The sequence below is a fragment of the Aspergillus welwitschiae genome (genome assembly GCF_003344945.1).
Source record: "Aspergillus welwitschiae strain CBS 139.54b unplaced genomic scaffold BDQ94scaffold_1, whole genome shotgun sequence".
In the NCBI taxonomy this organism is placed as follows: Eukaryota; Fungi; Ascomycota; class Eurotiomycetes; order Eurotiales; family Aspergillaceae; genus Aspergillus; species Aspergillus welwitschiae.
In genome coordinates, this window is record NW_020798695.1 from 1,744,808 (window position 1) to 1,769,327 (window position 24,520).

At 52.0% G+C, this 24,520-nt stretch overlaps 6 protein-coding genes across 6 annotated transcripts; 2 read left to right on the top strand and 4 right to left on the bottom strand.

Annotated features, from left to right (window-relative positions):
• Positions 1–652: 652 nt before the first annotated feature.
• atg1 (serine/threonine protein kinase ATG1) lies at positions 653–3,500 on the bottom strand. Its single transcript, XM_026776396.1, has 2 exons — positions 910–3,500; positions 653–852 (listed from the first exon to the last, which is right to left on the bottom strand). The coding sequence occupies exons 1-2, from the start codon at positions 3,452–3,454 to the stop codon at positions 698–700; spliced, it is 2,700 nt and encodes an 899-aa protein (XP_026632653.1). The 5' UTR covers positions 3,455–3,500; the 3' UTR covers positions 653–697.
• A 2,753-nt stretch (positions 3,501–6,253) lies between these two features.
• Positions 6,254–11,905, bottom strand: BDQ94DRAFT_156248 (uncharacterized protein; the record flags this gene model as incomplete). The annotated part of the gene is made up of 6 exons (XM_026768603.1): positions 6,254–6,277; positions 6,341–8,236; positions 8,318–8,412; positions 8,477–9,055; positions 9,174–9,293; positions 9,586–11,905. 6 exons carry the CDS (start codon positions 11,903–11,905, stop codon positions 6,254–6,256), a joined length of 5,034 nt encoding a protein of 1,677 aa, XP_026632654.1.
• Positions 11,906–13,009: 1,104 nt separating this feature from the next.
• On the bottom strand, positions 13,010–15,449 carry sebA (putative C2H2 transcription factor (Seb1)). The gene is made up of 3 exons (XM_026776399.1): positions 15,244–15,449; positions 14,594–15,172; positions 13,010–14,457 (listed from the first exon to the last, which is right to left on the bottom strand). Exons 2-3 carry the CDS (start codon positions 15,165–15,167, stop codon positions 13,193–13,195), a joined length of 1,839 nt encoding a protein of 612 aa, XP_026632655.1. The 5' UTR covers positions 15,168–15,172; positions 15,244–15,449; the 3' UTR covers positions 13,010–13,192.
• A 2,715-nt stretch (positions 15,450–18,164) lies between these two features.
• Positions 18,165–18,822, top strand: BDQ94DRAFT_7263 (uncharacterized protein). The gene has a single exon (XM_026776401.1). The coding sequence runs from the start codon at positions 18,268–18,270 to the stop codon at positions 18,736–18,738; it is 471 nt and encodes a 156-aa protein (XP_026632656.1). The 5' UTR covers positions 18,165–18,267; the 3' UTR covers positions 18,739–18,822.
• A 287-nt stretch (positions 18,823–19,109) lies between these two features.
• Positions 19,110–20,603, bottom strand: BDQ94DRAFT_133407 (uncharacterized protein). The gene has a single exon (XM_026764270.1). It carries the CDS (start codon positions 20,541–20,543, stop codon positions 20,157–20,159), a length of 387 nt encoding a protein of 128 aa, XP_026632657.1. The 5' UTR covers positions 20,544–20,603; the 3' UTR covers positions 19,110–20,156.
• Positions 20,604–23,116: 2,513 nt separating this feature from the next.
• On the top strand, positions 23,117–23,804 carry BDQ94DRAFT_133409 (uncharacterized protein). The gene has a single exon (XM_026764271.1). It carries the CDS (start codon positions 23,213–23,215, stop codon positions 23,477–23,479), a length of 267 nt encoding a protein of 88 aa, XP_026632658.1. The 5' UTR covers positions 23,117–23,212; the 3' UTR covers positions 23,480–23,804.
• Positions 23,805–24,520: the final 716 nt, after the last annotated feature.

Sequence of the window (24,520 nt, forward strand, 5' to 3'; positions counted from 1 at the left end):
GGGCCTGGATCTTGCACGTTTAAGTTAGGTAAAGTTAAGGTCTGCGCGGGTCCCAGAGCCAATGCCCGCCGCCGTGGGTCGAGCTCTAAATCCGCAGCAATCCTCCAACCAGTGCGCACCATTCCTCGCCACGAGATGAACATATTCGCGTGTTATTATGTGTATATACAGTACAGCTGCCTCTGACTGGCAGTATCTGCATCCTCCAGATCCATCCCGAATCCACCCTGACTCCCTATGATCCCATGGCATCATCATCACTCGTATCCAATGTCCGCTGGCAATTTGTGTACCCGGGTCCCCAGCTTGAACGCCAATTGCAAACACCCGCCCAACAGGCCTGTAAAGCATGCGTATCCTGTAAGAAAATGGAAAGGAACAAGGGAACCAATAAACACAGAGCAAATCACGGCAACCCTATAATAAACCCATATGAAAAAACACTAAAACACTCGTGCATCAATGCATATATCGAACCCCAGAGAGAACTGGCATGGAGAATGGAAGAAGAAGAAGAAGAAGAAGAAGCTGGCCCCGCACGCGTGTCAAGGTACGAGCTTGGAATGCAGTTGCCTGCACTAGCAATGCCCACACGAGCTGGGACATGAAATAGAAGAAGAATAGGATGAAATAAAAATGGAGAAAAGGAGGGGGGCAAAATGAGCATGGTCCTGCATGCTTCTAACGGTCAACGTTCTTATTTCGGCGGCGTGGCTCCCACTGCAGGGGAGACTGGCACCAGATTCGACGGCGGCATTTTGCCCGGTCCACTGGACGGGGGCGTGTACCGATTCGACAGCAGCGCCAGCTTCTTCCGGAGCGACGCCAGGCGACTCCGGATTTTCGATATCACTGTGCCAAGCGTTAGCGCCTGCGCAGTGCCGTGCATAAGGTGGAGAGAACACTTACTTTTCGCCAGAATCACCGCCTGGGGCTCGTTCTGTCCGCCATCCTCGTTGTCCCGCCGGGCGTCGGCTCTATCAGCGCCGCCGCTTTGCCCCGGTCGGGATACTTCCACATCATCCAGGATGGCTTCTAGCATCCGGATGGCGGTGACATACGAGATTTCACAACCGGCTAGATCCTCGCCGGTGATTTCATTGATAGCCGCCACTCGGCTCATCTCCAATGCGCGCTCGTACATGAGCTTCTCTGCTGTCACGTCGGGGCTGACGACCACATCGGCAGAGGTTCCGGAGCCTAGGGAGGATCCAACCGACAGATTGCTGGGATGGCTGGGGTGATCCGATGGCAGCCTCTTCTGCGCCTCTACTAATTTGAGCCGGACAAATTCGGCCTTCTCCAGCACCTCGTTGAATCGGTTGCGCACCCACTGGACGACGTTGTTGATCCGATTGCCCGCAACTGTGCTTCCAGTATCCGCTCTGCTGAGCGTATCGCCTCGGCTCTTGCGAGTCCACCATACACGTGCAATATCCATCGACTTCGCCAGCAATGACAAGGCCTTGACGTAGAGAACCAGGGCTTCCTCGGATAAGGTCACAATAGCATCAACAGTGAGTCCACCATCGGCCGAATCGACAGCGTCCGACCCAGGGTCTCCCGGGTACCCGGTGGCGGCAGATGGCGCTAGTGGGATCAGCTGCTTGTATTTGACTTCGGCAAACCCGTACACAACATCACTACGTGTGGCACACTCCTCCAGATCATGGACGGTTTTGCTGTCTTCGTCCAGATTGGCGCCGGGCTTGCCCCCATCTGCGTGGACAATTAAGCTCGTTTGGGCACTGGGGTATGCGGGAAACGGGTTGTAGGCCAACGGAGGCGAGCGTCCGCCTTTCGTGATGGTCAGCGGTGGTGAGAAACTCATCCCAAACAAACGTCCGCTGGCCATATTGAGAGCCTTCGAGATGGCCGATGTGGCCGACGTAGGACTCTGTCCGTAGCGGCGATCGTAGGAATTTTGACGGACGTGTGCCGAATCGGCACGGGAACGCCCTGAGATGATTTGCATGGCTTTGCTAGGCGAAGCATGAGGCGACGACCCCCCGGCCGGAGGTGTCCCTGGAGCCGCTCCCGAACGCCGGGATACAGCACCTGCTTGGCCACCCTGCATTCGTGGGTTGTAGGCCAGTTCATCTGCAAAAGCATTCATCTCTACCGCACGCTTCTCCACAAGCACGTAGTCTCTCTCAAATGCTACCTCTTGTGCAGCATGCTCCTTTTCGTCCTTCGCTTTCTCGACGGGTTTGTCGACTTGAGGCACTCCCGAGGAAGCCGTACGCCTCCGCTGCTGTTCCACGACAGTGGTGGTGGGAGGGCGATCGACATGCTCCTGGCGACCAGGGGCAGTCACCAGAGAGACCGGACTTGGCCTTGTCGGATGCGATGCTGGCGGTGTAGGCTCGTTCGGAGCAGCATGAGGGGTGCCCGCACTTCCAGTCCTACGCATAGGCGTTGAAGGGGTCTCTGGCCGAGGGCTGTGTGTCATGGCTCGTTGAGCCGCCGGGTAAGTCGCCGGCTCATCCCGCACTCCGCCAGACAGCGCATTCTCGCGTTTCATTTGGACGGGCGTGCTACGCCTCGACCCGGAACCAGGTCGAGGTGTTGGGTCGGCAGGGGAACGCCCGAGTGGAGCGTCGTCCGCTACCAGACAGGGAATCGGTTCTGTGAGAACTTTATGCGCGAAATAAACATCGAAATTCATCCGGTCCATTGGATGCTGCTTCAGGAGGCCCCGAATGAGCTCCCTGATGTCTTCCGACACCCGATTCTTCGAGGGGAATGAGATTTGGTCCTTATTTTGTTCGATCTTTTTGATGAGTTCAATATGGTTCACTGCACGGAACGGGGCCTTCCCGACTACCATTTCATAAAGCACCGTGCCCACAGACCAGAGGTCTGCCTTCGCGTCGTATTTCTCGTATCGCAAAATCTCAGGAGCCATGTACAGTGGCGAGCCACACAGAGTCTCCGCGAGAGAGGTTGCCGGCAAAGACCGGGCGAAGCCAAAGTCAGCAAGCTTCAGCATTGGCAGAGACTCCAGCCCGGTCTTCGGGCTAAAGGAGTCCTCACTGCTCTTGAAAGGTACAACATCGGCGGCCCCACTGCGGTAGGACGATGGTGCAGGACAGAGCAGCAAATTCTGTGGTTTGATGTCCCGGTGAATCAAATCACGGTCCCGAAGGAATCTGAGTGCGCTCGAGAGTTGTTTGAGAAAGTGGCGGACGATTACCTCGTTGAGACCCGCACCCTCCCCAGGATTGGGGTACTTCGCTATCAATTCCCGTGTGTATGGGCTGTCCTGAAGGGTGTTGCGCCCCTTGATGAAGTGGGAAAGGTCCCCCAGGGCACAGAATTCCATCACCAAATGAATATTGGACGTCGTATCATGGCAGTCTAGGAGAGCGACGATATGGGGATGGTGGAGTTGTTTGAGGATGGAAATCTCAGAGGCGAGGTTCTCCTTGAGCTTCCTGCTGAGCTTGGTCATGGTAACCGATTTGATTGCCACATAGGTGCGTGATCTCTATATCGCGGGAACCGCATCGTCACTATTAGCCTTTGCAATTTGGCATCCGAGAACACCGGTGCAATACAAAACAGGCCGGATCCTCGGCCGAGATAGGAATCAGAGACAGCATCCCAACTTACCGTATGAACACCTTTGTAGACTACGGCAAAACTTCCTCGGCCGATCTCACTCAGCCGAGTGTAATGGCCAATGGGCATCTCGCCATGAGGGCCCTCATTGGACCTCCTGGAGTGATGTGCAGATGCCATGACTGCAGCCAGGCAATGAGAGCGTCTCTTGAAAACCAACCACACGCCCCGTCAACCACACACTACCTCAACAGCGGCAAGAACAGCGTCGAATGATGGAAGAGGCCCATCAGGGGAGCGAAAGACAGGTCGGGAGAGCGGCCGGTGATGGGCGAGGTGAGAGAGCGGATGATAAAGCGAGACGGGAGATAGGAAGTAGGAAAGATGGATGGATGATGGGATGGGTGTGGACAGCCGGAGGAGGAGAGGCAAGGAGGGCTGGACTGCGTGGCAGAGGACGGGGACAGCAGACGGGGCAGGAAGAAAGGGACGGTCCAGAGCGTTAGGCGAGTAAGTAGGTAGAGTAGGAGTCGGAGTAGATAGTTGGGGGACGAGAAATAGGGTGCGCAGCACACCTACAGTAGGGCGCAAGTAGGCAGGAGAGCGGTGAGGCGGAAAACGGGGGCTTGTATGATAGGATGAAAGGTCGACAGGGATAGCCAGACGGATGACGACCAAGGCGTGGGACTTTGAGTAAGTACAGTACTATAGAAGGAGGAGGATCGGGGGATCGACGATAAGGTATGAATCACCGCACTAGGGACGAGAACGGTGGGGAGGAGTGATAGATAAGCCAGAGCAGGAAGAGAGGTGAGGGTTAGGTCAAAAGTGATGAAACAAGAAGATATAGGAGGAGGAAGTAGAAGAAGAAGAAGATTCACAGAGCCAAAATAGTCGAGAGAGAGGAAGAGTGAGTAGGAAGATGATGAATGATGTGATGAGGGAAGAGAGAGCAGGAAAGGCGGGAAGCAGCTGGACCCAGGGATCCTTGACGATGTCTGGGGGGAGAGCAGCGCAACAAGAGCCAGAGCGAGAGCGTGACCGCCGATAACGAGCCGAATAGGACTGGCGGATGATTGAATGACCTGGGGGTCCCAAGGCGGTCAGAAGAGCGGAAGTGGTCAACTTCGTACTAGGATGACCGCAACCAAATTTGGGTTCCTCTTTCTTAGCTAATCAATCCATCTGCCAAAAACAAAGTACGAAGACAGACAGGAACCAACCAAAGCAGTATACGACAGAAAACGAAAGAATCACGCAACAAGACAAACCCAAAAGAAAGTATGGCATCAACCGACTCACTAATATACTAATCACCTTGCAGGATTGCACGAGAGAGAGCAGGAAACCCCCAGAACTAAAACTACCAGCAAAAAAAAAAAAAAGGGGGACCCCGGAAGTTGCCAGGCAAATCAAAATACCACCCAGAGAGATAAAGCTGCAGGCGACAATGATAACGGGCGCGATCCAATCCATCCATCCACATCGCCTGAGGCCGGATGAAGAAGAAGCGGAGGTAGGCAAAAGTCACAGATGATCGGTATTACATCATACCGTATAGAACCAATACTCCACTGAAACCCACCTCTTCATCACATTCAACCTGCGCCTGACTTTATCTTTTACTTACCATACGAGATTCTATTCCAGGTAAAAACCAGGTCAGGTCACCCTCCATCTTTCCCAAGGGACACTGCAGCAGTGACACTTCTTCTCCCGGTTCCACTTTTCTCTTCTTTCTCTCCGCCCCAGTCAAGCCCGATCGACCCAGTTACTTTCCATCAGTCAGTCATGGTAACCACCCAACGTTCGCGGGAGAATTCTCCCCCATTCCCCGGACACCGAATCACACCTAAGTACTCCCTATTTAATTCTGCAGGCTCCCATTCCCAAACCCCCAGACGTCGCTGGCTGGCTGGTTGGTTGGCTGCTATCAAGTGACTCATCTTCAATGGCTTAACTAACATTTATTACGTCGGACAGGCTACTTACTTGTTACTAACTAACTCTTCTAGGTTCTACCTATGACACGAACACAGCCTCCCCATGCGACCTCGCCACTGAATGAACTGACTGACTGACTGAAGAACCGGATCGCCCTGATAAGCTACTTGACTGTTAGTTCTTCTGCTGCGCACTCCCGTAGCCTCGCCCACAAGAAACCTTACTTAGGTGGCGATCAACAAGCCAACCCGCGTCGGTGGCTGCTGACTGGTTGATATCTCGTGGGCCCCTAGGAATGCTGCCTGATTGTTATCTACACTGTAGATACTTGTAGTAGTAGTGTGGACTGGTAATGGAGGTGGTATTTCTATTTACTGCATGCCCGTCAATATTCACAAGAGGGTGAAGGCCAAAGTAGAAAGAAAAGGAACAACTGCATAATACACAGTAGTGACACACACACACACACATTCCTGCCAAAAAAAGACAATAAGAATGAAAATGAAGACAACAAGAAAAAAGCCTTCCACGTCATTCCCACACAAATGACCGCCTGACGCCTGGCTCTTCCTCTATTCCTTCAAAGGCAATTGTATATAGAAACAAGGAACAAAGAGAAAGAAAATCACCCTCTTTGGCTTGGTTTACTTCTTCTGTCTATCCTCCTCGGTCGGGCCATTCTTGGGTGATCAAAATCGGGGCGCCCCTGCGATGTGTCTCCTTCAGACCACAAAAAAATCGCATACTATAACCTCATCCGAGAGACGTTCTAGAAACGGAGTAGGGGTAGGGTTTACCAACAACAACCACCTCAGACCCCAAGCCCTCTCACAAGTAGCCATAGCACAATCGGAACCACCACATTGTCATTACATCCCGTCAGGATTGCCTCGGTTGCGCTGGTTCCTCCGGCGGCCAAGATGACTTTTACCATTGCCTTTACCCAAGGGAAGTTCTGGTGCGGTCCATCACTGCCTCCGCTGACCGGCCATTCTCCCACCACAAGCCAAATTCGCGCGAATAGTAAGCCACACGTTACAGCAACCGCAAAGGCCACGCTGCCCTCGAGCGATTTTCCTCCTCCCCAAAACCACTTGCGCCGACCGAACCGTCGCCCCACGAGTGACGCCGCCGCATCGCCCATGCCCACGCAGACTATCCCGCTCACCATACTGACGTCCCGGTTCAACGCACTCCACCCGATCCAGGGATGATCGCCCGTCCGAGGAATGTCCGCCAGGGAAAGCCAGAGGGGGATCGAGCATCCGATGAGGAGGAAGATGTGCGACACAATCACAGGCCCTCGATGATCGCGCCCGTCCACGTAGGGGGCAAGGAAGTAAGTCAACGGTCGCGAGATCGGGGGCAGCTGGGACGCTCGGAAGAGATCGAGCAGCAGGAAGACGGACAGGACTAGACTCAGGGCAAGCGCACAAAACGTGGGGTCGACGTACACCGTCGGAAGGAACATCAGCACCATCATGCCATGGAATACCTTGCGTCTCGTATCTACCTCCGCGACGGAGCTCAACTGTAACACAACCGCCAGTCCGGTCACAAGTACCACAATACAGTATGCTGCGACGAGGAGGCGCGAATTAGCCTCCCCAAAGACATCTCGGCGGAGATGTTCGACCCAACCAAGACCGCAGGAAGCGTTCAACAGGTCAGGGTCCAAGCGAGCGGGGATTGGAATCCAATATTCCAAGTTCCACATAATCACCCAGAATCGAAACCATGAAACGTTGCCCAGCAGATAGCTCAGTGCCCACCCGAATGGATCTTCTCCGTGTAACGCCCGCTCACCCACGTACTTTCGAACAGGTCCTAGGATGATGAGAAGCACGGTGACGTAGATAAACAGCGCGTACAACCATTTCCGGACTTGGGCTTGAGGCACTGTCAGCGACAAGAACGACGCTAAACCAGGGGCCATTGATCTCTTGCGTCGCCCACTAGGCGTAGTTCTGACCTTTCCTGTGCGTGCCACCTCGCTGACGCTAGAGATCGTGTGCCGTCGCCGGTGTGTAAGTGTAGGCTGCCGGACGCCTTCTGTCACCTCAGCCTCTACAGTGCGAATGGGCTCGCCCGCCTTGGTTCTGTCACGCGACTCAACCATTGTCTTGCGTGAGACAAGCGAGAATTGGCCTTCTGGCGAGTCACTGTCCGACAGATTGTCCTCGGAGGTGCCCGTCCTGCTTAGTCGCTGACATAATTTGTGATCAAGCACATTGAAGATACTTCGAGGTGACTGCGAGTTGCTGGGCGCTCGCCGAAATTTCCAACTGGGAATCCTTGCCAAAGCCACTTCCCAGCGAAGCACGTCGCGACAAGAGATGAAAATGCACAGGCCACCAAGCCATAGCAACGCCTTAAGGATTTCAGCCTGAGGCGAGGACGCAAATAATAATAGATTGATCAAAGCGCTTGTCAAAAGCTGCAGTTCTGCTGGAAGGACGCTGGTAGTCAATAAAAAATCTAAAGTGGGTATCAACGCTTGATGCAAAGGGAAAAGAAGAGCCAAAGATTCCGAGTTGAGACCGAGAAGAGACAAAGGTCTAGGAGGCGAGATTCCTGCCGATAGTTGCTCCGAGAGGATAATCGGAAGCAGAGTGATCATCCAATGGACAATGCTGTGTCCATGCACGCAATCATGCAGTGGGATGACGGCAGGCGGAAGAGATGAGAGACTGAGGAGGACATTAGGGAGTATTAGGGAAGGGGTATGCTGCGCTAAAGATAAAGCAACGTAAATGGGTATCAAGATCGGGTAAAGCAGCGGAGCAGGATCGAAACTCGTAGGTATAACAAAGGACCGCAGTCTTGAGAAGCGAAAACGCCCATCTCGATGGAAAGGATAGGCGGCGTAGAGCCCAATGACAAGCAGGGCATGGGCAAGGAGCTCTAGGGAACATTAGCAACCTCAAGAACGAAGCATATTCCTAAGTACCAAATGTATCTCGCGCACCTTTCCTCCAAGCCCAAGCAACCGCCCTCGTATTCTCTTGTCCCAGAACGACGCCGCCCACCGAGAGGAGCAACGCAGCCTCCAATAACCTCTGCAGGACCCCGATACGTCGCTTCCGAGCTTCTTGTTCGCGCAATCCTGTCGCTGAGGCCTCGGCTTCTTCTCCTGAGCTCCGCCGCGAGCTCCGCGAGGTGGATCGGGTTATCGACGGCCACGGGCGCAATAGGGGAAACCACTGGTCATCCTCGCCAACGGCATGACGACCCGAACGCAACCCTTTCCTTGGTCGCAAAGGTGCAGCTGGTAGACCCCTCAGTATGCCCGTGCTTTCATCATCAGCCTCGGTGCCACTATCGCTCGAGGTCCGTGGCCAGTGGAGACGGGTTAATCGGTCGCCGGTGTCCGCAGGCAGCGACGACGAATGCGAGCCCTTGCGACGATATGGGTGAGGGGAACGGGAGGGTTGTCGGGGAGTATCAGACAGCTCTATGTCGAGGGCGGAACCGTTGACAGGAAGCGATTCGTCTTCCTCCTGGCTCAGCGAAACGGCCATGGCATGGATGGTGGGTGATGAGCGGCCTTAGAGCGAGTACGTCATATCGACTGATGGGTCGGTGGAGGAGCACTGCGTTGAGATGGAGGGTTAGTGATGACAGGACCAGATGACAGGAGTCAAACAGAAGGCGTGTTAACATACCAGGAGAATTGACCCAAGAGAGGTGCGTGGAGTGGCAGCAGCGAAGACGAAGAAGATGAAGTGAGAATGTTATCGCTTTGATCGAACCGGAATCCCAGGGCGGAAAGGCGGGTTTTTTCGCTTATCACATGCCGCGCAGCACGTCAGCACGAGAGCGAGCCTCTTAGGATCAGCCCATCAAGAGAAACCACAGTCACTCCTGAATCTTACAGAAGTCTATTTACTACATTGTTGTTCCTAATCTGCTACGAGTCGGGAGATATGTACTTTGTATCGGTGCCTCCACTCTGAGACATCGAATGATCCATGATGCATACTCGAAAGCCGTGCGCGATGGACCCCTGCATGGCCCGGCAGCCTTACAGCAAGCAGCACGCCTATAATGCCGGGGCGTGTCTTTGTATAATGACACCTGCTGCCAATTCTTGTCCTTTCGGCCCCCAGACAGATTTGCAGGGAACAATTTGCGCTGGGAATGCAGGCTTGGACAATGGCTGACTGGTATAGATGATCGCGTGGGAACCTTCTACCAACTCTGGCAGCTTCTGCAGCTCGTCCTGCAGATACGAGTCCAGATCAGACCTCAGTTGTCCCATGTCGATCTCAATGCCGATGTAACTGAGGTTCTGCTCCGTGGACACTGTGGTCTTGCGGCCATAGTCCGTTTCTTCTGCAGCCATCCGCAATCCACCACATCTGTACCCCAGACCCTGCCATTCGATATCACTTCCTCGTGGGAGCTCTTCAATCTGGACCGCAAAAAACGCAGGAACTAAGGCCTCTGACTGGACCACCCCAAAGTTAGGCAAGTTAGGTGTTGATGGACCCGTTGCTTGCTCGTGCGCACGGCCTCCATACTTGATATCCCAAACATCCAGGCCTGATTCTCCGTCTTCGTCGTCTTCTTGTTCCTGACGAGCATGCATCCGCTCCCAGATGTTCCATGCTAGCCGGGCCTGCGTCTCAATATGCTCTCCTCCCGTTAAGAAAGCAACGGCCCCCAGCCACCAGTCAACTTCCATGGCGTGACCAATCCTCCAGAGATGCTGCAAGGAGAGCACCGCTCGCGTAGTATAGTTCTCGATCCACGGCCGCGTCAGGGCTTCCCCAGAGGCACTCATCATCTCCATCGAAGCCGGCTCCAGCGGAATCTGTCCGGCAATGTAAACCATGTGCTCCGAACCCTGTACCGGAACCGACATGGCTTGCGAATATGGGCCAATATTAGCCGGCGCCCAGTAAGAACGAGACTGGACATGAAGGCCCTGTCTTTGCTCCCTAGGACCCAAGTCCACCACCGCCGATACCATGACCTTCACGCCCTCCGGCAGACTCTCGCCGCAAGCCACCGTAGCTCTGGCCGGAGGATTCGGCTTCTTGAACAAGGAAACGTAGATGCCATTCATCAAGGCAAAGTCCGCCATGGAGCGTAGCAGCACCGTCGTAAAGACAATATCAGCCGTAGTACGAGGTACACTTCCATCCTCATGCCGCGTAGAAGCCAGTATCGTCTCAATCTTCTGCGCAATCGCCTCCATCTGCTCCGCAGCCCCGGGACCAGCCTCGGGAGCTGTGATGTTAGCAACCACCCACGTGCCACCATTCGTACTCTGCGATATCTCCATCTGCCTTTGAGACGACACCACCGACGACTCCTCCCTCTTCCCCATCACCTCCTCACCCCCCAATACCTCCTCCAACACCCCCTTAAACCCCTCATCCAACAACACCGGCCTCCTCACATCCCCCGGCACCACCCCATCCCCCTCCGCATCCTTATCCACACACCTCGCCCCCCTAACCCTCACAAACGCAACACCCCCCTCGCCAGCTCCTTCCTCCCACCTCGGGACCTCAATCCTTCTTTTCCAAAGGAAAGAAGGCCCATCCAACGCCAAACTCTCATACTCTCCACCCTCGCCCAACACGGCCCCCCTCACATCTCCACCATCCAACACAAACCTCTTCATCCCATTCACAATCCTCCTCCTAACCATCGCATTCCTCCCCGACACATCCCCCCACAGAAACCCCGCATCCAAACCCCCAGACGCAACCTTGATGATCCTCGCTTCGCACCCAACAGCAGCCATATCCTCCAACAGACCGGCCTCTCCACTACCAAGACCAAACCTCTCCTCCGGCGCAGGCAACACCGGATACTGCCACAGCCAAGCGAGCGGCACGAGACCCATTCGCGCTGCGACGTTCTCAATCCGTGTACGTTGATACGTGGAGAGAATAGCGCCGGCGGAGATGGCATTAGCTTCTGGGTGGGCGGCCTTGATGCGTTGAAGGAGCGGGATGAGAGATTCGGTTTCGTCTGTCCCTCCATCTCCCTCTTTCCCTTCCCCTCCGGATGCTGCCGAAGAAGAAGAATCACGATAAACCCTCCCCGTATCCACCGCGGACCCTGTAATCTGCTGCCGATACAGCGGGATCCCTAACGCGGACTCGTAGTGCGGAATGATGCTGTGGCCGATCGTTTGGTACATGAAGCTGTCGATGTCTTCTTCTTCATCCTGTTCCTCTTCATCTTGTGGTTTTCCCTCCTCATGAGGGGTGGTGGTGGTAGTAGGCGGATACAAATTCCCCAAGGCCACCACCTTATGTCCGTTCCGGATGCAGTGGAGAATAGAGTATAGGGAGTCTTTCCCTCCCGAGATCAAGGCGATGACATTTAGACTTGTGGGGGAGGTGGGGAGGGGGAGAGATGGTGTTGATGTAGCCATGTTTCTGTAGATAGACTGTGGGAGGGGTAGTCTTGATTGAGTGCGGGGGAGATGATGGATTTTTCTTTGCTTTTTTTCCCTTTTCCTTTTCCACTTCAATGGGTGGGGGAAATAAGCCCCTCCTTTGGCTGGCTCGGGTGGGTTTGGGGATTGATTGAATGTATGTCTAGATTTAGACTGGAATGATGAAAAAGTTAGCTAGGATGATTGTGTGATTCTGAGCTAGATAGCTGGAAATGTATGTGGAGAATGGTACTCAATTCATGGTTTTGTTTCTGCGGGTGACGTTCGAGGCCAGACTCGGAAAGCCGACTGCAGCCGCCCGACTTGCACTACAAAGTATACGCTGCATATAGCTTAGACTACAACCATACTATCATACAAACTTTAGCTTACAGTCTACGGAGTAAAGGTTGTGATATGATCAAAATATCAATTATACTAGCTAAGTTGCAGAACGAACAAGACGCTCAACACAAATGGCACACAAATATTATGCACATGTGGATGCAACCGACAAGAGTGGAAGGAAATAGGAGGATGCGCACAGGGGTATGAGGCAACGATTGGGGAAATTTGGTATTAAATTGTACATGTGGCCAGCACAAATTGATTGGGGGTTGTTCTGCAATTAGCAGGATGACAGGAGTGTGCAAAAATATTACATCGAATAGGCACAATGAATGCAACTGAAAGCAACAAAAAAAGAAGAATGAAGTATATAGAAGAAGCTGGTAAGGAAAAGAGGTGGGAGATCGGGTACACAGAAAATCGCCGACAGGGGGTCAATAGCCCCCGTCGCGCGAGGATTGAGTCGGAGATATTCTCTCGCTGCAAACAGGTTGTGAAAAGAAAGATCAAAAGGAGTAGAAAGGGGAATCGGAGAAAAGATCAACCCAGATCACCAGTGCCTCAAATGTGAAAGTCATCATGCGCTCTATTAGTTTTGGTCCAACCGTGGACTCCAAGTGCGCCCAAGTTCCGTTGCCGCCGGTCTAATGTTTCGCCAATATTCGGTCCCATAAAGGGTGCCCTTTGCTCATGGTTTGTTATCGTTTGTCGTTTTTGTTTTCCTTTTTTTGAGTAGGGCACCAGAACCGGTCAAAACCCGTACACCTGTAATTCCTATTCTTGTCACCGCCAGAAACAAAGCCCGGACGCCAAACCGCAAGACCAAGTCAGACCAACCAGTGGAATGGAAGGTTATGTATAGGATGTTATTAAGTGATATATGGGAGCTCCTGGTCACATATCATCGTGATAGCTGCAAGCCAAGCAGATGCCGCTCTAGGCATCGCTGTCGCGCTTGCGCTTCTTGGGCGCCCGTCGGTCGACAGCCGGCGAGTCAGAGGAACTCTCATCCGACTCACTGGTTGTGGACTTGGTAGCGGCGGCGTTGGCGGCCTCGTAGAGAACATTTCCCAGCGTACTGGGGTCTCGTTCTTCATAGGGGGTTGGCGGGGTCGCATTGCCGGTGTCGATGACGCCCATCACGACAGAGCCACCCGCATGAGTGCGAGCGTGCTGCGCAAGGTTATCGCTCCGCGAGAACTTCTTACCGCACTCATTGCACTCGAAAGGCTTGTCCTGAGTGTGGAGAGAGCGGTAGTGACGCTTGAGGTGCTCTTGGCGACGGAAGCGACGGGAGCAGAGGGTGCACACGAAGGTCTTGGAGGGGTCATCCGTCAGGGACTGCTTACGACCGCGTCGGTTGACCGAGACGGGGGCAGCAGGAGCCTCGGAAGCGCACGACGAATGCGCATCGGAGTTGTGGCGGGCCTGGACAGTCTGGGGTGTCGAGGCGTTTGTCTCAGTGCTGGTGGCACGGCTGTTGATCGAAGGCTGAGACTTCTTGCTAATCGAATCCGTTTCGCTGTCCGAGGTACTAGCCCGCTTCAGCGACTTGCGGTTGTTCCTCTTCTTGTTGCCCATCTCTTCCGAAGCTTCATTGATGTTCGTCTGGATGCCAGTGAAGTCGTGGCTTCCCAGGTAAGGGAGACTGGACTGAGAGAGATCTTGCTCGTCAGACTCGTCGAAGCTCTGCTCACTGAAGAATTCCTCTTCCTCAAGGGGGTATGTCGTTCCCACGCGCTGCCTCTTCTCACCCAAGTAGTAGGCATTGCCACTAGGGGGGAAGTCGACCAGGCGGTTGACGAATTCGTCTTCCGAGTCCAGGTCCGAGAAGCTGTCAAAGGTCGGCAGGCTGCTGAGAGGGTCCTCCGAAGAGGAGCAGGTGAAGGCGGGAGAGAGGGTCTCATGTACAGGAAGGGTCACGGCCTCGCTGCCCAGAACCACCCGAGGCTCCTCGTCATCGCAGGAGAGCGTGGGCAGAGGCGGCAGCTCAGCAGGGGTGGCATTGATGGAGGACTCAACCGTCAGCTGACGGGGGTCACAGAAGTCGGAGCTGGACTGCTCGGTCGGCAGACCTTGAGGCTGGGCAACGAATGTGGGGACCACGGGAGATGGCGATGGGGAAAGGGATGGGCAAGAGCTGTGCGCTGACAGAAGCTCGGATGTTTGGCTGGCGGTGAGGGAAGGCGGATGGATGAACACTAGAACAAGTCGAGTTAGTCTCCCTGTACAACCCTAGATGCCCGGCCCCGTGCCTTTTGCGTTGGCTGCACCCACTCCCTGCAGCCTATCTTGCAACCATGTAAAAAAGGGACATCGGGTTAGATAATGACTTACCAGGTGTAAGAGGCGGCGAGTCAGACCGGGCCCAGTCAGCATTGGCCAGAATCTCTGCATGGACGTCTCCCTCGCATCCCTCCTTGACACCTTCCACCTTCTCGAAAGCGAAGAAGCTGTCATTGATCGGGGTGTGAAGGGTGCCGCTGGTAGAAGGCGGGCTGCTGATAGAGCTTCCAGCTGTGGAGAGTGGTGGGGTGGAGGGGAATGCGTAGTAGTCGTTACCGACGAACCTCGTGTCCAGAGGCATCAGGGCGGGAGAGCCCTGCTGCACAACAATTGTGGGCTTGAGGTGTGACGGCTGAGGAGAGGCAATGGGAGTCATGTTCATGGCACCACGGAAGGCATTGGTGGTAGCCATCTGGTGCATGTTCATGAGAGGGGCAGTGTAGAGTGTCTGCTGCTCCGGCATGCAGTGCTGTGGTTGTTGCTGGAAGGCCTGCACTTGGCCATAGTATGACTGCATATCTGAGGGGTGGCTGGTGAAATGTTGTCTTTGCTGCGAATCAGCGTAGTATGCAAATGATGGTTGACCTTGCACCGAAGTAGGTGCCATGGTGTATGTTCCGTCCATTGTGTCTAGAGAGATAAAGAACGGTAACCCGGTCAGTCACTCGCATTGCGCCATGAATAGAAAGAGGTGAACTCACAGATGGTAGGACGTTGTGAATACAAGAGTAGAGATAGCTCTACTCTTTAGTGGATATTATTAGTTATATAGTTGGTAGCTCGTCCACAGCGATGAGCGCTGGGGGTGAATGAATGTCTTGCAGAGTCGCTTGCACTTTGAGTGTGAGAGAATGACTGGGGGAAGGACAGATGATAATCCAGGGACCGCTCTCAACCAGTAGAGTATATATGAGAAGCGAGATTGATTGATTGATCGATTGACTGGTATGCTGTGACAAACGACTGTATCGTTCTTGGTAGAAAGGTTGAATGGAGGTTGGTGGTATCTGGGATTATATCTGACGACTATGCCGCAAGTCTATGAAGGAAGGACAGGCACCTTGTGTGTCGAAACGAGCCAAACCAAAAAGGATGAATATGGTTCAGGACGTTCTCGATTCAAGGAAACCGGGAGAGACTGTATAGAGTCGCAAAAGTGAAAGAGAGAAAAAGAGGGCAGACAATTAAGATTAAGAGAGAGAGATAAAAGAGAGAGGGAAGAGAAAAGGAAAGACCAGATGAGGATCGAGACAAGTCTAAAAAGGGCAAAAAAGGAAAAAATAAGAAATAAAGAAGATTAATTTGAAAGAAGAGGACAGTCGCGGGGAAAATGAGAGACAGGGCCGATATGGAAAGAGGAAAGCCGGCCAGAAGGATGGGCAGTGGATAAAAGAGCGACTGATCTGCTTGTGCTACGAGCTGGTAGCGCCGTGAGTAGTGAGCAGTAGGACTGGAGCCGTACTTTTTAGTCTGAAAGCCTTTTTGGGCGAGATGGGCTGCATGGAACTTTACTTTCGCTGGTGGTGGTGCCAGCAGCGAACGGTCACTACTATAATAGTAGTAGTAATCGTAATATAGTAATAAATCATCTAATAAATCTGCCGGAATGGTATGGTGTCATATGTTCGGAGACTCTCTTTTTCTTCCTTTTTATTTTTATTATTATGTTTTTCTTATTTTATTCTCTTTTCGTGGAAATTTATTTTTATTTCTTTTCAGGATTTAGTTTTTGAACCCTTTTTTTTTATTATTTCAGATTTTCCATTTCCTCGTTTTTTTTTTATTTTCTAATTTCCCACAGCCTTTTCTCGACCCCAAATAATTTTGGGGGAGGGATCAATTATCCTCAAATTGGCATCATGCTTGCCCACTTTTTTTTTTATCCTTATGCACATCCGTCTGGGTAAGTCGATTTTCTAGTCTGGGGCGGCAAAGAATAGCAGATTGGCGCCGGTGCACATCTCAGTACCAACCGAATGAGAAACTTGGGAGCGGAGACCAACGGGAGGTGGAGCCCTCCTCGGCGGGCTTCTTCATCATCACAGTCAGCGGCATCAGCAGCAGTTAGTTAGTAGTTAGCAGCAGGAGCAGAGCAATATTCAACCTAGGCAGGTAGTAGTAGAACCCGACCAACCTAAGTTAGCCGGGACATGTTGTGCCATTCCTCAATTTGGGAGAGTGGATTTTGGGTGGAGGGAGGGACGGAGGGAGAGAGGGGAATGGGGGGGGGAGAGGGAGAGCAGAGTGGATGGACAGAAAAGTTGTAGTAAGTTGGATCAGAAGTTAACAAGAGACGACGAATCCCCGACCGGACTAGCCAGAAACCGGGCCCCACCACGTCGGCCGCGGAGCCCAAAAAAGGCGTAAGTGCGTGGGGCACATGAGCACGAGTGGGAACATTGGCGGCCCTCAAAGCCCCATTTCAATGGTGCATGAGAAAATGGTCGGCCCTCCAAGCCCATTATTACGGAACCCACGTCTTACCGTAATGGCCTGGTAAATGCGGAGATGACCATGTTCCAATAGGAGGCCGCGATGGCATGAGCGTGTGGGAGAAATGCCACAAGATACCTGGCTCCTGAGGTACGACGCCTATCTATACGATACCTGATATAGTAGGTCGTACCAGGTGTGACTGACGCCTTTCAATTCCCACTCGTGGTGGTCCAAATGGCCACTTTAAGCCCACCCCCCTCTATTTTTCCCCCCAGAAAATCTCTTCGTAACGGCCGAGTAGTTTAGGCTCGAGGAAGATGATTCCATTACCTGATAGCAATGATTGTCTGTAGAAGAAGTGGGAGAGAGATAAGTGTGTGTGTATGAAAGTAGAAGAAAGTTGGCCACAATTTCCGTTTGTCTCACGTAATTTTCCTATGTTTTCACTGATACGGTATTTATGAGCGACCTACTAACTAGCATCCTCATGGGAATGGCTGTGTGTGTGTGTGAATTGCCACACACCCCAAACCGAGACCGTAGGTATTATTGCTCCCAAAATAGTAGCCAACTTTCTGTGATTGCCCATCCCCCTCTCTGCCAGTCACAATGCTTCCCTTCTCCTGCTCAGCTCTGGAGGCCTAACATCACAGCTGCGCGCTTACCATCCATCACACTTTTGCCATCAAATGACAATGCGGCCAACCCGTTCAGCCCTTGCAATGAGAATGTTCTACAACTTACGGTAGTATTACTCGCTACGCTGTTGGATGATAGTCCCGTTACCATTAGGACCTGCATCATCTCTTAGCCTATCTGGCTTATCAGCGGCTTGTCTGTCCCACAGACATGGACGAGTGAGCGCAAATCGGGCCAGTCAGCATCTCCAGACCGAATGGAAGTGGGGGCTTTGTTGGGCGGGGCGGGGGGAAATGGTGTAGAGGGAAAGAGAGAGAGACCAAGAGAGCAAAACGAATGAGGGTGTTAAAGAAATGGGAAAAAGGGCAGCACATCCGACTAACCAATAAGCACGTCGGCCACTGATAGCAGGCCTGGTCCTGCCGGGGGGGACATCGTGACATTCAACCGAAGTTGGCTGCATTGAAAGCCAATAGACTCAACCCGTGAAAGGGAGGGATTGACTCGCCGGCTAAGCTAGTCGGCCCCACTGAGCATCCCGTCCGCCATTTGGGGGATGTCCTCTTAGTCTTGAGTCCCCCCTCCCTCCCAAATGGACAAAAACTCAAAGGGAAAACGGGAAAGGGAAAGGGAAAGAGAAGGGAACAAAGATGTGCACTGCAATTGAGGGAATGGATGGCCCATGTTCCAACACTGGGACCGTCCCGGACCACATTTCGAGTAAGATCAGCAAAGCAACGACTGAGAACAATTGGTTCAAAGTTGGAGAAAGAAGTCAACTAGTAGTATTCTCTCACACACCACACACCCACGCAACGCACGCACACACATGGGCAAGTCAGTCAGTCAATCAGTTGTCAAGATTGCTGTTGTCCGGGCCAAATTGGCCAGTGCCCATTGTCAAGTCCCCATTTTCCGTCTTCCCCCTTCTCCTCCTTGCCTATCTTGCTTTCTCAATGTCGGTGACTTCGCTCTGGACTTGCCTTTTGGTCTTGCTTTGGACTTTTGGGCTCCACGGTATGCACGTAATTCCACAACCGATGAAGCCAATCCGAAAAAGCCGGTCCCCAGTTCTGATAAGAGAGAGCACGAACGGAAAAAACGTCCGTAAGTATACCTAATCTATCTGGCAGTAGTGGCTACTAGCAATTTCGAGAAACAAGCGACTGGAATAAATTATTTCTACACCAATGGTGAAACGATCCTGAGTAAAGGCCCACCCTCTTTGTGGCATGGTGCTAGAGTCGGTACTATGGGATACCCGGCCTTATGGGTGGCACTACAGCAGAGTACTTCCTACGGACCTGCCAGCCAGGTACTTCCGGGGGGGCGGTCTCGCAGGCTAGGCAGACGAATCCCTGTTAATACTAACGTTTATTAGTATGGCTATTATTATTGTTATTATTATTATTATTATTTTTCACCGTTATTTCTATGGGCCTAGGTAAATTCTAGGTAGTAATGTCCGCGAAACGATTCCTTTCATATGATTCTTGTCGTTAGGGAAGAGCCGAGAGCGGCCAGGTCCGCCATCAACCCCATCCCATATCGTACCAGTAAGTTAGTGAGCAGTAGCTTTGGGACCCTATTATCCGGTAGCATGTCATATGCCAGGTGTGATGCGCAAAAGACATAGTGCGTACAGCATTATTGAACCTACTTGGGCTAGATTTCTAGGCAAAGAAAGATTACCGTTCATGCATCTGCCCTATCATTCTGGGGTAGATGGATACTTGGAAACGTAACAAAGTAGCCACTCACTTCTACCTAGGTAGGTTGGGCACATACATAGATAGGTTTCACTTTTTAAGGCGTTATGTCAAATCCAAGTTACTGGGAAACTCCGAAACCCAAAGTACCGGGGCCTAAGACCAAGTTTGGGAGGTTCCTAAATTTTGGGAAGTGGTACGTAGATAGTAAACTTTCTAGTCTTGTGAGCCAGTGACGCAGCAGATAGTTGCGCGCAGGCCGACGCGCGCGCGCGCGACCGAGCGACAAACAACTCTCACGCCATCTTTCACCACCAAGAAAAAATTAATCCTGGAATCCGCTCATATTTGAGATGCGACCTGTTCAACGGCGGGATGGATCGATCAGGTTTGGTCGGCCTACTGCAGGAACCGATGCGGAGCGATGGGAAGGGTAGATAGGTTGCAGGCTTGGTAAAGAGGGGAAACGTCCCTGGGATGGGCTGCCGCAGCCCGACCCTTGCTTGAATCGTGTATTTTGTTGTCCGATGGCGCGCCAAGTGGCACAACAGGGCTTACATGGCAGATGAACGCAGCTGTCAAAATGGATTCTTGGGATCGGGTTTGCTTCTTCGGTGATTCTACTTTGATTGGGATTAGTTCTGTCTTGGGTTGATTCCTTTCGTTTTAATTAGGTTGTCGTATGGTATACCTTAGTCGTTCTCATACGATATAACTACTACGTACTAGTAGTATATTAATATTTATTTTTAACGTTCCATAGTAGTACGTAGTGGTACTACATACTAGCCGAGTCTGCGTTCTTGGGAGGGAAAGAAGAATGTGACTGCCTACGATAGGGCTTCAATGCCAATAAAGAGGTGTCTTTGATTGCTACTATCTATTTTCTGCAAGCCGGGCAATCTTCGCGTTTCGATAGTTTGGGTTTCAAATTCAGGTACGGTGCGTTGGCCGCCGCGTAAATCTCCCGAACGACGTGTTTTACTTGCCAGATAGGTAAAATTAGAACCCATCCCAGCAAAGCGCCCCCCAAAGTAAAAAAAGTGATGCAAACAGACAGATATGCAGGAGCAAACACAAAAAATAAAAGTGATCAACATGACGACATCTGAAGATTGTCGTCCCTGGACAGAGAGAAAGAGGCGCCCGCTGATGATGATGATACGCGATAAACCAGCCAGACAGACAAACTGACAGGCTGCGCCACGGTAAATCATGGGAAGCAAGGGGATTCCAAGCAGAGCTGTCAGACTCCAGAACACGGACCCCTGGGCCTATCAATTTCCCCTTCTAGCCTCGGCCCATGAGCATCACAATAGCCCATCCCAAACCCTGGCCACCGCCACGCAACTGGTCCAACTGGTCTGAAACGTTCTCCTGCCGAGTCCCCTGCTCAGCGACATGACTCGTCCATCTGGTCTGCCCCTGGTGAGTATCTCAGCTTGTACATCAGTTGCACAGACATTTTTTCATACTTTTCTCTTGTTTCCTTCACTTCCTGTCCAATCAATTGATTCATTGATTGATTGATTGATTGATTGACTTTCCCTTCCAAACATACATACATACTACATGCATACATCATAACATACATACGGTAATGGGCAGTATTCACAGCACCGCCGCCCGGGGTTGGTTGTGGATCTAAAGATAGAAAAGGCCGTCCAATTCCCTGGCCAGGCCACTTTTCCTTTTTCGAACGAAGCTTCCGGGAGTCGGAACGGGCCCCGAGCGAGGTAAAATTGCCAATAATATTACTCACCTACTTCGCAAGCTATCTACAGTAATCTACAAGTTACTCTACTATAACCACTAAACTAACTGTAGAGAGAAGAAAGCTAGGCAAAAACCAAGATCTGAAATTGGGATATGACTATGGAGCAATCAGGAACATTAAGAGAGGGGAAGGACATCTGTTGCGTTCCTCGGCGTGCGTCTAGCTTCTCAGTAGTACGTAGCCTAGAAATGCTAGAAGGTCGCGGGTAGTGCGTAGTCGTGAGACTAGAACAATTATCTCACGCTTTAGAAGCGTGCTATATTGCTTGCCACGACCGGCGTAAGTTAAACGATTAGCAAGCAATACGAGGAGAAGGAGGGGAGGAGGGGGGAAGAACTGCCGACTTACTTCTTCGGGCTAGTATGTCTACTGGTTTAATCTATGCATGGAAGCCGTCGAGCTTCGAGAAAACTTACCAAGGAAGCAAATCAAGTTCTACCGTCCCAGCTACTGCCTAGTTGAGGTCTAGTTAGGTAGTTAGTTAGAGTAGTAGGGGACAACTCCCTACTAGAACTCTCCACAAGTTACGGAGCTCCAGTGTAGCTCCTTGGAAGGAAAGAGACTCCAGTTTTTCGAATTTTCGATGCGCTACTTTACTGCAGACCTACTTTGTTTACGACGGAGTACCGCTACCAGCAAACACCGAAGGAGGCGGGTGTCTGTGTGGTGGAAGGCGAGAGGGATTCCATCGGCCAGGCCTAGCTACAGTAGTAGGTCAACAGTCGCAGCTAGCTAGTTATTAGCTAGTTAGCCAGCTACGGACTCCGTCGACAATGCCGGGGATTTCGCTTGAGTTGGTAAACCCAGGAAGTGTACGCAGCGAAGCAACCCACCGCAAAGATCCGGGATTTGTCCAGTGTATGCCACTAATTAGATTCATTACCAGTAACACTATCTAACTGGTCCTTTTTTGGCCCTCCGAGAGCATGCAGCAAGACCCCTGTTGGTCGCCACAAAGTAAACCGTTGCCACAAACAAAGAACCGTTGCAGCAATAGCAACACAACAACGACCGCAACCAACAACAAAGGAAAAGCCGATGCGGGTCCCATCTGGTAGTAGGATTCTAATCGCGCAAAAGGAAACGATAGGACCAAACCTGCATAAGCGTAATGAGAGGCGGTAAATGAAAATCCGTCGTCATCGCCCGCGATGTTGACAAATTGATAGCGATAGTCCAAAGTAGCTTCTTTTTATTTTTTTTATTTTTTTATTGTTCTCTTGCACCGTCAAGGCGGTTTCGGTCTAGAAGGGGGAATGGGAATGGCGCATCATCTGCTCTGCTACGGTGTACCAGCGTGTCCCGATCCCATCCATTGCCCAGCATGTACCTGCATATTCTTCAGGACACTCACTCCAGACGACGGTCGTCTATGATCCTCGGTATACCCACAACTCTATCATTTCCCGACACCAGTGGCTACCTTACTCCGTACACCGGTGACAGGCATAACCTCCTCCCACCTTCTCCATTCGACTTCCGGACTCCACCAAGGAAAGATTACGAAAGATATCTAGACTCGACGGCTGTCTCGCATTATCTACTATGGCGCCGCTTCGGCATGCCACCGACAGTTTAGATGAGTAGTGAAGACGAGCGCCACCGGAAGGCAGCGCATCTTGCCTCTTTGCGTCGTCGGCGGTGGGTTTCGAAATGGGGATGGGCGCGCATCCGCGCTGACAGACGGGCGGTAGGGGACTTAATCCCGTCTTCCGCGCCAGCGTTACCCGTGTGGGTGGCCACGCAGGTCCTCACGAGTGAGGGAAAAAAAAAGAAAAAAATTTCTGGTTCAATTGCGACCGTGCGAGAAGTGTCAATTTGGCGAAGGCCCTTCTCGGATGCGTGGCCCCCCTTCTTCTCGGACGAATCAGAGTCAGGAAATTGTTGTGCTGGACAAAGCACAGTGGGATGTCCGGGCTGCGAGTATCCGGTGGTGGCAGGATGGGGAAACCTGACAGATTCAATGCCGCTTGGATCCGAGAATGGAGGCGAGCAGAGAGGTAAAAAGAAGCGAATCAGAATGGGTCAGATATGGCACCGCATTCTACCCTCGTCTTCCAATAGGTTCCGCGGAGACCGGAAGCAACGGTTATCGGATACCCAAATAGTATGGTACCAAGATTATGGATGGATATCAATTGGTTTTACAGTAGCACAAGATCTATGGAGAGCCTGAGAGAGAGAAGTGGTCCTTATCGGTACCGGCTTTCCCAGGATCACAACACACCAGCATCTTATGATGCTGCCTTGAACAAGACACGCCGGAGAAACCGATTGCGGATCCCCCCAATTAATTACTCCTCGGTACTCACCGTACGGCGTATATGCTGGACCATTGAAGCTGCAGCACATCATGCGACGCCGATAAGTCACTAACTACTGGGAGCAATTCTCAAGCAGGAAGGTGATTATATACTTCAGGCATCATGATCGCCTGATATATAGAGTTGTTGTACAACGCCGGGTAGGAATGATTGACGGTTGATCGCGTGAACACATGACTTGGATGCGACGCACGTAGAGATCATTCCATTATCATCTAATTGGAATTATGGCGATACCCAAAATATGGGCATTGCCAGTTAAGCTCGCTCGAGATCATGCTGGCCTTGGTGGACTGATACGATAAAGTTCAGGCGAACCAATAGTGCAGCGCCTAGTGTGGATGAGGGTTCGAATCCATCCAGAGAATGGAAGTGGGAGGCAGGACTGGAATTTACTCTCGCTGTCAATTTTCAGCACCAAATCGGTGCGAGACTATCACCGAGCGACCGGGTCTGGCGTACATCGTGCAGAGTCAGAACCAGCAGATCTTCAATTTCGTGCCATCTCCGTATACCGACTGGAGACTGGAACCTTACTACTCAACACACAGTAAGGTAGTATTACAGTCGAGGGAAGAGTGGCTAACTGGGCTAGGCCTAATGTGGCTGGGACTAGGGTAATGGAACTTCTCCATCCGTTAGGGCACTACTGCGCCAAACTGTCCAGCAGGAAGTCCGCCGGCAAACTGAACTCCTCTCCGTGGAATACTTGTACTTACCAAGTACTAGTAGTACCGACGTCGAGCGTTTGATAAAAGCAGTAAGCTCGAAATCTGAAACACACTACGCGGACAGCAATCCTCCAATCACAGAGGGCATTGTCTGGGCGTGTCTCGGTTTCGTCTTAGTCAGGTCCCCAGAATCCTGACTGTACAGACACTAACCCATTGCGTATACTACTATGGAGTACCTTACTCTGTACTAGTTAGTACTCCGAAGTCCTCGTTGCCTCCGGAAAGGGGGAGGGACTGAGCCAAGCCATCTCCGACTGTTTTACCTCTCAGCGTCCACTAGTTGGTAGTAGAATGGAGTATATTCTCCGTACGACACCAAAATGACGATAACCTCTCCAAAATCACCTTTAAGGATCTCA